The sequence below is a fragment of the Varroa jacobsoni genome, unplaced genomic scaffold, assembly GCF_002532875.2.
Source record: "Varroa jacobsoni isolate VJ856 unplaced genomic scaffold, vjacob_1.0 scaffold_1469, whole genome shotgun sequence".
Taxonomy (NCBI): Eukaryota; Metazoa; Arthropoda; class Arachnida; order Mesostigmata; family Varroidae; genus Varroa; species Varroa jacobsoni.
The window spans coordinates 164,926-178,940 of record NW_019214371.1 but is presented as its reverse complement, the minus strand read 5'-3'; the positions used below and the strand labels follow the sequence as shown (position 1 = coordinate 178,940).

Genomic DNA, 14,015 nt, shown 5'->3' with positions numbered 1-14,015 from the left:
CCTCTTCCACGGAGAATCGCCCCCATGCGAGTGGCCTGGTCCCATGCGGGGCGTTTCCCATAGCGATGATGTTGTCGTTTGCTGATGTGGTCAGTTGTCTATGCGGAATCAGGAGAAACTGTCGTTTGTGAAAACTTCTTCCGGATCCGACGGCGATCTGACCTCAAACAGTAACTGGTCTAACGGGCAGAGCAGCGTTCCCTCTTCGCTGTCCTCGGGTCAGCACCATTCGTCATCGGAGCCGTTATAGCCGCGCGGGGTGTGCACGGCGATGATGGTGTCCCTTGGTTTGTGGGTGGTGTGCCCTCCCCAGAATCCCGCACTCGATCCTAGAGGGTCTCCTGATGTCCGGAGCCCAAAAGAAATGGCAACAGAAAGACATCAATAATAGCTTGCCCACTCCATATATATAACTTGTATTTGGTCGCATGTTTTATAAGTTGAGATTCTTAAATATATATCAGCACCTTGCGGAACACCCCCTATGGGGCATCGGATGTTACAAGGAGTGTAGGGACGATATTTTATTTCCTTGAACGTCTCCATACGCCGCTGACCTAATCTACGAGTGATAAACTTATTTTTAAGGTCAAGTTTAATCAGATAGAAATTGTCTTGTTACGAAAAAGACATCTTCCCTTTGCTTAACTTTACAGCATGCCCTAGATTTATCTCACATTTAAAGGGTTGCTTATATTTTTAGGTTGTGCTATGCGTTACCATGTGAGTCTTGAGGGGATTGTCAGTTGTCTCGCTTAATCAAATTCTCACCTGGCTTGCACCCATTCGGCAGCTGCTGAGTTGGCGGCAGATGACGCAGGTCCCCATAGAATGGCGGCTGCATGCTTGCTGATCGGTAGCTAGGATAGGGCTCATGTCTACTCCATGTTGTCACGTGGGATGGGGTCGAACGCGTTGGAGAAGCGCTGACCTTTGGGAAGTTTATCGATCCGGCGTGGCGATAGTGCGCCAACGTTGGTGAAAGCGCCACAGATGGAAGTTGATAGTTCGTCGCAACGTTATCTACGTTGGCCGACCTAAGCAGCAATAGGGTGGAGGGTTTATTGGGCGTGGGTGGCAATCGACGTCCTCGTCGAACGCTGCCCAATGCGAAGATACCCGGTGCTACCGGCAAACTCTGGGCGGATGTCGCGGGGCTTGGCGACCGCGACTTCCGGTCCCCGCCGGTGGTTCCTGTCCATTCCGTAGTCGAGATGATCACAGAACCGACAAACGATCATACAGACATGGCGATCCAATAACGACAGTAATAAAAGGATTGAATAAAGTTATTGAACAACTTCAGTTTTTTCAAAAAAAACAAAATTATTGATAAAATGCGCATGTTTACTGCATAGCGCGCAAAAAATCAATCGAAAGAAGTTGCTTCGATCAAAAACCAAGCTGACATATTTAGCTAATGCTCATTGCGGAAGCTAAATTTGTAAGCATGAAGTCTTGACCTGCGATTTAGCTAAGACCCAGTCACGATTTTATTTCAATACAGTTTCCCATGTTGTCTCCTCTAGGCAGATATTTCTGCTAGTGGCCCTTACCGTAGTAGTGACTTTGTGTGTGGGTCCTATAGTGTTGTTTTCTATGGTGATGCGCTAACGCTGAATGATGTTGGGATAAAGCCTGAGGACTACCAGGCGATGGTGGGCGGGATCTTCTATTGAGAGGAGTTGTTCGGTATTCGGGGCTAGTATGCCTACTGCTTGTACCATGACAGTGGTGCCGTTGGCCATGACGATGTCGACTGGGGGATCTTTCGAACCGACGTGGTGACGAGAAGTACTCATCTCCGTGTAATTGGGCTTGAAGTTATTATTGGCGAGCAGAACCGCAGTGAAAGAAGAAACGAAAGAAAACGAAGGCAAAATAGAGTCAACGATTGGATACCGATCCGCTTAAACCGACTGGATGCAATAGAATATGTATGCCAATTGTGCAATGCAAAAATATACGCAGTAAGTGATCTCTCAGAGTTTACTTACCCCTAGCTCGTCCTCTCCGAGAGGTTTCATACTTGACCATGTCGACGACATCGCTAACTGCGTCCGCTAAGCCCCTTCTAGGCGAAGGCGACGGAGATCGCCTTCGCAAGTAAGAGGACCGACGTCCATCTGGGCGTTGTTCTGGAGGCGACAACGAGCCACGGCGACGCGGCGACGGGGACCGCCCTCTCACACTGCGCTCCGGGTGGAGATGACTCGACGGGCCACCGTGCGAACAGCCCGACTCCGATCCTATTCAGCATTCAGGCACAATAGTGAACATTATCTGTGTCCAAATGTAAAGATTGGTAAATTTGATCAAATGCACCTACACGCAGCGGTCTAGCTGTTGTAATTAGTCAAGATTAAGATGGAACTTGCAGAGTTAGCACTTAGTTTCCTACCTGACTGGAGCTGCTGAGTCTGAGCTGCGTGGCTGGCCCGCTGCTGCGTTGCTGCCGCTACTTCCATTTGTTCCACCTTGGACAGAGCGTAATAACAATAATAATCGTCAGTAAGAAAAGTCAAACTGTTAGATAATTAACGAAAAATAATTTCACGTTGAGCGACAATACCATAGAGCAATAACGAGGACAACGGAAATGTATAACATTCGTTTGGATGCAATACAGTTTGTTATTACGGCTGTATCTCTTCCCTTAGTGCGACTTCGTCAGCAAACAATATGGGTCTTCGCCAGCGCTCGCAACGATGGCCACAGAGAGGTCATAGGTCGAAGGCAAACATGACGATAGGTTAAGCGACAAATGTATCATATAGAAGACGAAAACCGCAAATACAGAGGACGCCCTACTTTGGTTATTTGCAGGATTTACTTACAAGCTCGTTAAACTTTTTAACGCTATGAAATATTCTATTAGGGTATGTTCAAATCACATTAGCTAATTTAATTAATATTAGGTTGGCGTTCCCACTACCATTTGGTATCTTTTTAGTACAATATTAATCCGTAGTGTAGCCTGTTCTATAATACGGGTTTTTTGACAATATTTTTAAATGTGTTCCACTGAAGTTGGGCAGAGTAGTTTGTGAAAATATTGCTTAGCTGGTTATGAGGTCGGTCTGACTCGTTAAATTTTCGCCTCCTATTTGATTCGATATAAAGGCCCAGTATCTATTTTTAGGGAGCGTTGTAAAGAATAATCCCTGTAACTCCTTGAGGAGATGTTTGTGGAATTGGGTCTCGCGTTGTCGTAAGGCACGACAAATTAATCGTGTTAATTAAAACTTTTTTGGCGAGAAGCTTCGTTTAAACAAAACTGCTTAGAGATATTGATCAATTGCCGTAGCTTCCCCGAACGTTTTCCACTACACCGGGCCTTCGCCTTACTACTATACACAAGTTAGATATGGATAGAGTTGGTGCTTCAGGTTTGGCGTGAGGTCTACCACCTGCAGGAATTCACATCTTAATGTTGAGATAGAGACGCCAGAAAAATCTGTTACTGCGCAGGCGCTTCACCCCGTGACCAGTAAAATACTGGCAGCACCGGCGGGCCGATTTACTTTAAACGACACCACTTCAAAGAGAACCTATTGATCGAAGAAGGCAGGTTACGGTATCGTGGCTAGGGTCCATCTTCACGGCAAAATGTCGCTTAGACTGGCAGACACTCTTCTGTAAAGACGCCCGCAAATCGATCTTCCTCATCGATGTCGGATGGTACCAATGTGATGCACTGTTTTTGTCTTAATTAGAATTTCTAAAAATTTATATTTCGTAAATCATGCTCAGGCAGCCTTTTCAACAATCGCGCTTTTTTTTCATTCCGTTTTCCGCTTTTACCGAAATGCCTCAGTAGCGCCTTAATCTTAATATAGGACACTGGACATGCGCGTTTATAGCGTCTCAAACATCCATATATCGAAGCCTGCTTACTTTCGAACGAAAAAAAAATATAATAGATTTATTGTTCAGCAAAATGCGTTCGTATGGCAGGCTGCACGAGCTGCAACACCCGAGTGGAAAATGAAAAAAAAAAGTTAAAAAAAACTTTGTGACGGGATCTTTTCCGCCAACATGATGCCAGGGCGTGTGTGACGAAGGATGGGCCGCAAAACGCTAACGACGTAGAGTGACGTTGTCATGGCCGAATGGTGGTGTTATGGTTGAGATACAGAGGTGAGACACGGGCTGACCGTTTGGATTTCTAGCCGATAAACTTTAAACTATCACATGTGCACGTATCATTGAGACAATATTGGACAGTTGCGGCGTTGTCCTGAAGCCGTTTGTTATGCCGTACGAAAAAAAACGCAGGATTTGCGCGGATATATTAGCTAATATGTATTTTGCGCAGCAGAAAATACGTTGCTGCAATATTTAAAACGAGTGATCCACAGATCGTTGAAACGAAACTGAGTACGTTAGCCGTAGTTCAAATAACAGGGGAGACAAGAGTTGCAGGGCACTGCCATATAAGTAGATATATATGAGCTCCGACTGGCCATTGCAATTATCAAATTCGAACTTCTTCTAGTACTCTTTAGCCGGCTTACAGCAAACTGTTGGCGGGAACACGGAACCCTTTTGCAATATTAGTGAATTATTTATAAGACGATCTTCTTTAAACTGAGACGACTGTACACTGAGGCGTGTCTGTGTACGTGTGTTTGTTTGCACTATTCTGGTACAATCTAGATTAGTCTGTGTGATCGGCAATTATTCACATATATTCAATCATTAATTAAATTTAGTGATACCAGCGCGTTAGTTGAATGTAGTGAACATGAGCTTTGATATGGGGTAAAAGCTGGGTCAAGGTACGTAATTCTCACCTTGAATAATCCCGCTCCCGGAAATACTTGAAACCTGTGAGCTCGCCAGTTCTCCAGAATCAGAAGGCCGCCATAGACTTTGCCTACTGTTAATTTCCCTGTACGCAGCTCTGAGGAAAGAAGAAATAATTGTCACAAAATGTTCGCTGAAAAAAACTTACCACGCGAGTGAATCATTTGAGTTAGCTAGACAAATAACTATCTTCCTTTCAAAGTATTTTCGAACGCACCTGAGTCTGGGGGGACTAGTTTGTCAGTGACCTTCTCAGCTTGAAGTGGCCAAAGCTTCTGAATGGTGACTCGCAACTCTTTATCTGCCATATCCATTTCTTCAGCGGGTCGCATTTTTATCGACAGGTTTTCCCGAATCAGCGCAAACAGCGTTGAGGTAAAGTTGACTTTGCCCTCCTCTGTTAACGGCATGTTCATACGAATCAGTTTCTTGTAAGCCAGCCTGTAAGGGCATTTGTTTCCAAAACCAAGGGGTGGCTCCATGTTCCTCAGCATGTCGTACATCTCGGTATAATGGATGTACCCCCTAAAAAAATCGATAAATATAGTATTATCAGTAGGCTTTGACTCTGACCACATACTCGTATTACACTTCAATGAAGGGAATGAAGGGAAATGGAAATGTCGCATAATAGTTTCGAAATGTAGTTTATTTGTTGCTATTTGTAGAGCTGTTATATGCATCGTAATATATTATGCCAATGTTGGGAGCTTGCTTTATGTCCAATAAGCTTTCGTAGAAATTGTTTAAAATAAAATTTACTCACGTGGCGTTTGGATCGTACTCGGCCCACACTCGAATGAACTCGTCGAGGTGATGGGCTCCGAGAATAGACGAGTCTCTTGTCAAGTAATCGAAGTTGTCCATGATCACAGCCACGAATAGATTCAGCATCTGAATAGTAATCGGACGTTAGTCTACATATAATATTAGCATTTGTTTCGAAATTATGCTGCCAGTCCGTAATACCGTAGTATAGTAAGCAATTTTTACTAAAAAGATACTATATAATATGTTCGAGCGCAACTCATACTATTGAGGCTTTAGGTACGTAAATAGATATTTACGATAATTCGACCTGCTTTTTACAATACAATTGTCTCATGTCGTAAAATATGCGAACATTCTTCTTTTCTGTATGCAAGCATATTAGCTCTAAATGGGAACTAAACGACCGCACTAAAGGATCGTGTTTAGTCTTGTTTTTATACAAAGTTTATGAACTATACTATATATATATATATATATATATATATATATATCAATCAAGTCGATGGTTTTGAAATGGTACTTAAGCTTAAAACTCTGTCTCAGTTAGCGGCAAAGGCCGATAACTATAAACGCAAGATGAAAACACGAATGCTGAGTTGATTACTTATCTATAGTAACATTTTCATTGTTGGAAGGCCACTACTTTCTCTACAAAGTCGCTCTTTTCCGTGAAAGCTTTCGCTTAGGCTGGCAATTGTAGAAGCTATCATTATCACAATTAAACAGGGTAGAGGTAATACACCGAAGTCTTTAGAAAGCCAAAATTATTATTTTTTTTTTTGTTTTTCCGCGGCAGTCGTATTAGCAGTAACTTGTTTTTTAAGTGGTTCCATGAAGGTGTTTAGGCAAAACATGATAAAACAATAAGAACGTACGCAGTTTAGTTTATGGACCAGTTATGTCTATTGGATGGCGTTTGAATATAGTGCAAGAGGCCGCTGCGGTCGGTGTTGTTGAGAGTTCTTAATCGTATCATTGTCAACACGAGCGAATTAGGACAAACGAAATTAAGGAAATCAGAAAAATGCGCATAAAACGGTCTGCTGTTGGCCCTTACCAAAAATGAACAGAAGAAGATGAACGACACGAAATAGGCGTATGCGATGTTTGACCCGCACTCGTTGGTCTCCTTCTTGGTTAACGGGTCGCATGGACGCCCCTTGATGCAGGCCAACATTATGGCCTGCCACGCCTCTCCCGTAGCACATCTGTGTATTATTTTGTTTTTTTGCGCATATTCGTACAAATCGGCCAGCGACGAACATTTGTACGTTCGCAGGCGAATTCCCCGGTCCGAAGAGAAGCGGCAAGACCATAACGTTTCGTTTATGGGATATAAACGACATTGTTAGTCTACGTATCGTACGCGTAAGACTTTCGTACGAACTAATGTTTACGGTAACACGAAATCGTCGTATGCAATAACGAAGCCATGCAGCCATTGAACATTGTAAAAATGAAAGATGCAATAGGAACACAAGTAGACGCGATCGGAGATCAAAAGTTCATCTCATCCCTAGGAATACAATCGCCACGTTGCGAGATCTAGTTAATGTATGATAGCATCGTCTATTTAATGCAATTACATTGTTTCGTAAAACGGTAGCCACCATATGCGGTCGTATGCATGCAGTATAACATAATTGATTTCATCAACGAAATATAACGATAGCTCAAAGTGCTAATGGTTACATAGTGGGCGGGCTGAAGAAGGCAATAGAGATCTGGTCTCGTAGCTGTTGTAGGCAATGTTGGTATTGTTGCCAATTTTTAACCGGTTTCTGCGTAAATTTTTGTTTTTTTTTTATGCAAATGGCAACGGCCGGTAATTGTACCGCCGCTCGATGAAGAGACCCCCTAACTTGCCTGAATAATAGCATCAATCCTTGAAAGAAGTTTCTGAAGTTATTGTGCCTTGTAATTTGGGTCTCGGGAGCAAGCTGGATATTACCGAAAACCTACGAAGAAGATGCCGAAAGAGAGCGCGTTACCGTTATGGCTACAGCTACCGCTACTACCACGAGTTCTAGTCTAGACTAATCTAAACTATTCAAAATGTCTTCCTACGATTTGCGTACACTACGATATCTCTGCAATCTCTACAGGCTACGGTGCTCACTGATGAGCGGACTAGACTCTTGCTACGTTTGCTACAATCGCTACTACTGGTGACTACGTCTATCGCTACAAGTTGTCCTTTGACCTCTACGAGAACTGTAATATAAAATCACTTTTAGAGTCATTTAGTGACCAGATTCTACTGATGTGTCCTAACTATCTACTAAAATACCCGAATATCTGCTAGAGGGCACCCCTAAACTAGAAACTACGGTGCCGAATGGACCTATACTCGTCCCTCTGTTGTAAAAGCCCCACAAGAGTCTGAACCTTAGCCGCGACCATGATGCACAAAATTTTTCCCAAATGCCAATCAACTCTACAGACTTATTGCTGGCAAGATTCGACGAAGCCATATTTCGTATCGGCTACTGCTCTACGTTGGGACATCACTACGAAAACTGAGCGTGTAAGTTGAAAAGTTGGAAGTCTACAATTGTTCATTTTCGTCGTGGCTTTCACTTAGATATTTATCTTTTGATGAATCGCAAAATGGAGCGTTCGACGAGTCATTTTCTCAGTGTTTTACACAAAGTAAAGTATTTCGAAATAGGACGAACATAATTTCGAATTCGCGTCTGCGCAGACCAGGATGAGCAACCTGCTTATATAAACCTACGACGAAACCAACAATTTCGATAGCTACCGAAGCGCGATAGAAAAATAATATTCGCGCTAATACGCTCATCAATCTAGCTATGTCGAACTTGTCGAAATTCTACTGCAGCTACCAATAGAGAACCTACGAAAAATAGTCGGAAACAACGGCAAGCAATGATAAAGGAACTGCAAGGAAAGTGTGGACGGAGTTGTTCAGCAAGAGGCCATGTGTGAATAGAGGTGTGATACTCCAGGTCCGACGAGGTACGGCTAGTCCGCTGCAAGGCCCCTCTAGAGCAGCAGTTCGGTCTATCCAAAGTGCACTCTGTCCAAAGGCGATCTTCGGAAGAGCGTCCTAGATGACCTCTTCGAAGATTTCCAAACTTCAGAATGCTCCCGGACCATATGAAGTCGTGCTGGGTCGTGTATGGCCTTCAATAGAAAATGGCCTTTAAAGCCAAAGGCCAATGCGAACTCACCGAAATAGCAATATCAACGCTTGGAAGAAGTTCTGAAAGTTGTTGTGACGATTGATCTCATTGTCTGGGTCGAACTTCACATTACCGAAGACCTGAGAAGATTAACGTATACATTCAGATTGATGCCAACGTTCGGGATTAACAATGACACTTCGAAGAGTATATTGGATTTCATTAGACTGGGTTTAAGTCCGTCATCTTGCACCCTTCAATACTGCCTGTGCAGTGCTGATCACCTTTAAATATCTGCTGAAAATTGTTTTTAATCCATACTGATATTGTCGTCCACTCTCCCTTCAGTAAATTAATAATTATAAAGACTAAATTTGATAGTTTGCGGCTAACAGTCTATCGCATTCAGTAATCGAGATCCGTAAATCCGCTTTTTGCGGCAACCCTTTAGTACTACGCCGCAGTCTACTGCTTTAACTGCGAAGTCGCTATCTGTTCTGTTCTGTTATGTTCCGTCGCTGAAATGCTGCAGGTTACAAGTCTATTCATTACGACTTACCTGCATGCCGATAATGGCATAGATGAAAAATAACATGGCAATAAGAAGGCAGACGTAAGGCAGTGCCTGGAATTCAATATACGGGTTGGTTAGCATGGTTAAGCAAAAATATGATTGATACAAGATCTCAGTTCTATGGGCGCTGAACAGCCGAGTCCTAAGGTTTTCGAAATACTTCTTTCTTTCTTCGAAAAGAGTCGTTCTTTTTAGCTTGTCCTAATTATGATACATTTAGACGACGTTGAAATTGAAACGATCCTAATTATAAACCGAACATTTTTTTTCTCAATTTTTCTAAATATTAGCGGAACAAAATAAGGTCGAAGTATATAGAACAAACATTTAAACACTTTGTTGAGTTCACCGGTATCCGGTTCAACGGAATTGTCGACGACTGAATGCTACCGTACCTTAAAGCATCACTCCAAACGTGGCGAATTATAATGTATTATATAAACCTATCGATTCAATGGTCCTTGTCATTTTCCCTTGGTGGCCATATCGGATCATATGGTCAACTTTTTGATGATTAAAAATGGAAATTTTCTTAGATGTGAAATAAAAAAAAATGTACACCTTGTACATAACTAGCGATTACGAGGCGTCCTGAAGAATCAGACCAGCAGTGGCTTTTTTGCAAGGTACCTTTCAGGACATGTTCACACGCAATTTAATAGTTTTATCAGACACATAAAGGATTATCGAAAACAACATGATGTTTAATCTGGTCTCGTTTTAATTGGGTACGCATACATCACAAAAATTCATAACGTCTTATGCGCTATCGTGTGCTTAGATTATCGTATGCCACTTACTTTGAAAGACTGTATAAATGTCCACAGCAGTATCCGAATAGTATAACCTTGTCTCAGTAGCTTAATGAGACGGGCCGCCCTGAATAGGCGGAGAAATCCGACATTGAAGAAACTTATCTGAAAGATGAGGACAATTTACGTAAGTAGACTGAACATTGTTATTCTTATTTAGTATGTTTTAGGATGTAAACGGATGCATATGAATCAATTAAGGACTATCTAAGGATCTATCATTCCAGGAGGGCGCGAATTTGGTGCGTAAGTGTCCATTCGGAGAAACAAACAAAAAAAACAAAGAAAGAATTTGAGAGCAAACATTTTCAGTCTAAGTCTATCTGACGTATGCTCTGACCGCGATAGTACTTGCGTTGTTCACGTATGGACAGTCGAATCTAATTATAACGCGGTGGTCTTGTTTAGGTGAATATGAAAAGGGTATCGTCAGTCAGTGACCTGGCTGGCTGTACTCTAGCATAGATGCAACGAAATCCTTAATCTAGCGCACATTTGGAAAATTTTGGATCACAGTTAATTTCGAGACGTAAGGATACCTTCGATCGACCCTTCAAACGTATACGCTATACAACAACAACAACTGGCATTCACTATAGTCCAAGCTATTTCTGTAACTGGTTGAGATACGCAAATCAAATGTCTTAAGTAACGAAAGACGCGACCGACCATGCAATACGCGAAAACACTTTTTGTTCTTGTCAAAAAAAAATGCTTCAATAGTTTCTCGACGAAATTAACAGAGACACACAAAAACAAAGCTAAGGCAGGGCAGCTTCTCCCGGTAACAGCAATCCGTGATGCGGTAAGGTTACAGCTTCAATGCCAACGATCGGCGAAATATCCGAATCGCTTGCAAACTAACAAGTCAACATACGTGTTTGTGTATATGTACATCTACATGTATATAGATATATATATATATACATGATGGTAGACATTCAGCACAAGTCAGCTACGGCGAGGCAGCAAAATTGTTTGTTCGTTAGCCTACAGCAGTCTTCGATTAGTATTTTCATCAGTGGCTTATGACTAGCTATGTGTATATTGTATTCTAGTCTTGCAAACGATGTCGATTGGTTTCTATGCATCACGCATTACATAGCCCAGTCGCTCGCACGCACGCACGCACGCGCGTTTATACCAAACTTGAAAGTATCAGACTAGCAACTAACTCTTCATGTATCAAACAATATTTGCGCGAAAAAATGACAGTCCTAACGAATATCGCTCTTCTATTAGCCCGTCATATATAACCGTATGCAATAGTAATTAAGTCGAAACTTATTACTGGCAGTCGTTTACACATTCTACGCGTCAAGGAACATATCATCAATCAACTAGAAACTAATTACGGTTAGCTCAAAGCACTGATCGGCAGCAACGCTGGACGCTTGGTGCTTCTGGCTAATCGATAGGTCACTTCTCAGTCCTACGTGTGTGGGTAATTACTGGATTGTGACTAAACGTAAAAAACGTCGAGTCCGCAGACAAATGAACTCGATGTGGCAACTGAATAATTTTTCATTGATTTCTAATGGCCGAAGTGATTACAGTAGGGAGGAGGCACAGGGGACACGGGAAGACAATGTATGGCGAACAACGCTTCAGTATAAAGCGCTTGAAGACTTAAAAAAGATGCGGTAAGTAAGTGGATGGTAGCACGACCATTGACAAACAGCTTGGGCAGGGTCATTCCAGACAACAATCATGTCAATGATGAACTCAATGGGATCATCGGCAACAATGGTAATGGTATTGGTGGAAATGATAGCAATGGCAATGTGGGTTTGGTGGTCTAATTTTTGGTAAGGGTTACTTCGAAGGGATCGCTGGTTTCGCACCTCAGCATCTTGCTGACGAAGGGAATTTCGGGGAGTTGGGTGTGGAGTTTGCTCCATGTCGGAATTGGCGATAGCCTTTTGTCCAGACTGCTTTTACATGTAATGGAAGAACGATAGGAAAAGGACACAGATTGTTTGAGTTTCGAGACAACTTTTCAAAAGCTTTCTCATCTGATCCTGGCTAAGACCCCGCTCACATCCGACTTAGTAGATGTGGGCTAGGTCCGCTCGTAACTATTAACTTGAATTCCATAGAAATACCGCCAAATTGCGGTGATACGCATTAAACACAACATATGGCCTAAACAGAAATTTGACGAATACTAGTACCAGAGCACGATCCATTCGTCAATCAGATTTTCTCATTGATTTGAAGCCCATCGTCCTTATAAAGCATCGGTCGCTCTTCTTTTTTTGTTATGTAATCTAAGGCACCTAAATTATGAAAGGTATCCACCAGTTACGACTGTAATCTCACGTTATATTTTTCAGCGAAATCGCATTTAAAGCTGAATCACTGCTCACTTCTGTCTACGAAATGTGATCATATCGAAGTGATCCTTGCTATTGCGTACGTTTGAAAACTATGAAATGAGTTCCTTTTGTTAGCGCCGTCCGAGAAATTTACATCTGTTATATGTGGTACGCGATGTATTAGGCCGATTCAAATCTGTCACAGCCCAGACAAATCTTTCATTGAAATCAGTTCTTTTCAGGTCTCGTAACTCTGAGTAACCTGAAATTCTACCCTTAATTTTTTTTACCAGGCCACTCTTAACTATGGGTTTGCCGGATTTCTTTGTTAAAGCTGCAGCTTTTTGGCTGTGTTTACCTGCAAGTAAGATTTTTTCCGGTCAATTTGCTTAATGAAAACAGTTCTTCTGTACCCTAAATTTTCGGTCGCAAGTGGAAGGAGGTGCGCTTTGTTCACAAACGCTGCTTTGAGATGTCCTTCATCCGAGAAGTGCATTTACGCATCATGGTTCGCAAGATTTCGACCGGGTAATATATTGTACGCTAGGTGCGCAATTTTTTATAGCAGTTTTATTAAGGGAGGCAGCCTAACATCGACCCCCAAACTTCTCCGCATCCTACATATTCAAGCGGAGTCCGAAGTCTAGCATCCAGGTTCATAAAGGGCTTCTGTCAAGTTAGTTGTTCTCCTAATTTGAATTTTTTTTATGACTGTGTCACTTTTTTACTGCCTTGGATGAGAACTAGAGTCAATACAAATGTTAAAATTCATTAGCAATTTAAAGTTTGAAGGATCTCTTGCGTAGTTCACTTACAAAATAAATAGAGGATTTCAAGGCCGAGAGTCAAGCCGAGATACATTTTTCGCTAAATTTTAATCTTCTAAGTATAAACATGAAGCCTAAGATTCTTTCGCAGTCGATGTCTACATAGTTTTCTGAGGCCTTAGCCCCCGTCTAACCACTGCCACATCCCAAAGAGCTGCAAATAGTCGATGCTGGCGGATTGTATTTCATTGAAAATAGATGGTAGCAAACATCTTTAGGCGCACGGAAATAGTTTTTATAATAACTAACAGCCAAGTATAGTAGACCCTCATATAGTTCGCATACACGCAGTAAAGCTTGACCTGAAAACCGGAACCTAACAAGCGAAAAGTTTTTACGTAAAAGCCATTAGAAATTGTAGTATACATTGATTCGTATTGAAACAATAACGCATATGTAATCTTGATGGCAGGTTTGTTCATTGCGTAATAACTATTAACATTGTATATCTAGTTTCGAAAAATATACCTGCAGCCCTGCCAGAGCATATGCACCATTGATAAAGCATTAGCACCTATTTTTCTAATAGCTATCTCGATTTGTAATACAAACAACCAATATAATAGCAGAAAACCATACGCATGTAATAAAATCAATACTTACTCCGTACTCGACAACGAGTACGTCGATAATCGACCCGATCACAGTGATCAGATCAAATGTATTCCAGGAATCCTTGAAGAAGTTCTACAAATGAAGAACATTATTTAGTTTAATTAGGAACCTGTTCTGATCGCCGAAAAAAATGTTTTATT

At 41.9% G+C, this 14,015-nt stretch overlaps 1 protein-coding gene across 1 annotated transcript in view; it reads right to left on the bottom strand.

Moving 5' to 3' along the window:
- Positions 1-212: 212 nt before the first annotated feature.
- LOC111270392 (calcium voltage-gated channel subunit cacophony) overlaps positions 213-14,015 on the bottom strand; it is a 52,462-nt gene continuing 38,659 nt past the window's right edge. The window contains exons 24-36 of the mRNA XM_086972480.1: positions 13,864-13,947; positions 10,104-10,220; positions 9,289-9,354; positions 7,447-7,538; positions 6,638-6,788; positions 5,576-5,703; positions 5,027-5,334; positions 4,797-4,906; positions 2,402-2,477; positions 1,998-2,249; positions 1,557-1,817; positions 772-1,194; positions 213-341 (exon numbers count right to left, since the gene is read on the bottom strand). Of these exons, the coding sequence (XP_086828606.1) occupies positions 220-341; positions 772-1,194; positions 1,557-1,817; positions 1,998-2,249; positions 2,402-2,477; positions 4,797-4,906; positions 5,027-5,334; positions 5,576-5,703; positions 6,638-6,788; positions 7,447-7,538; positions 9,289-9,354; positions 10,104-10,220; positions 13,864-13,947 (2,190 nt within the window). The 3' untranslated portion in view covers positions 213-219. The remainder of the gene's footprint in view (positions 342-771; positions 1,195-1,556; positions 1,818-1,997; positions 2,250-2,401; positions 2,478-4,796; positions 4,907-5,026; positions 5,335-5,575; positions 5,704-6,637; positions 6,789-7,446; positions 7,539-9,288; positions 9,355-10,103; positions 10,221-13,863; positions 13,948-14,015) is intronic.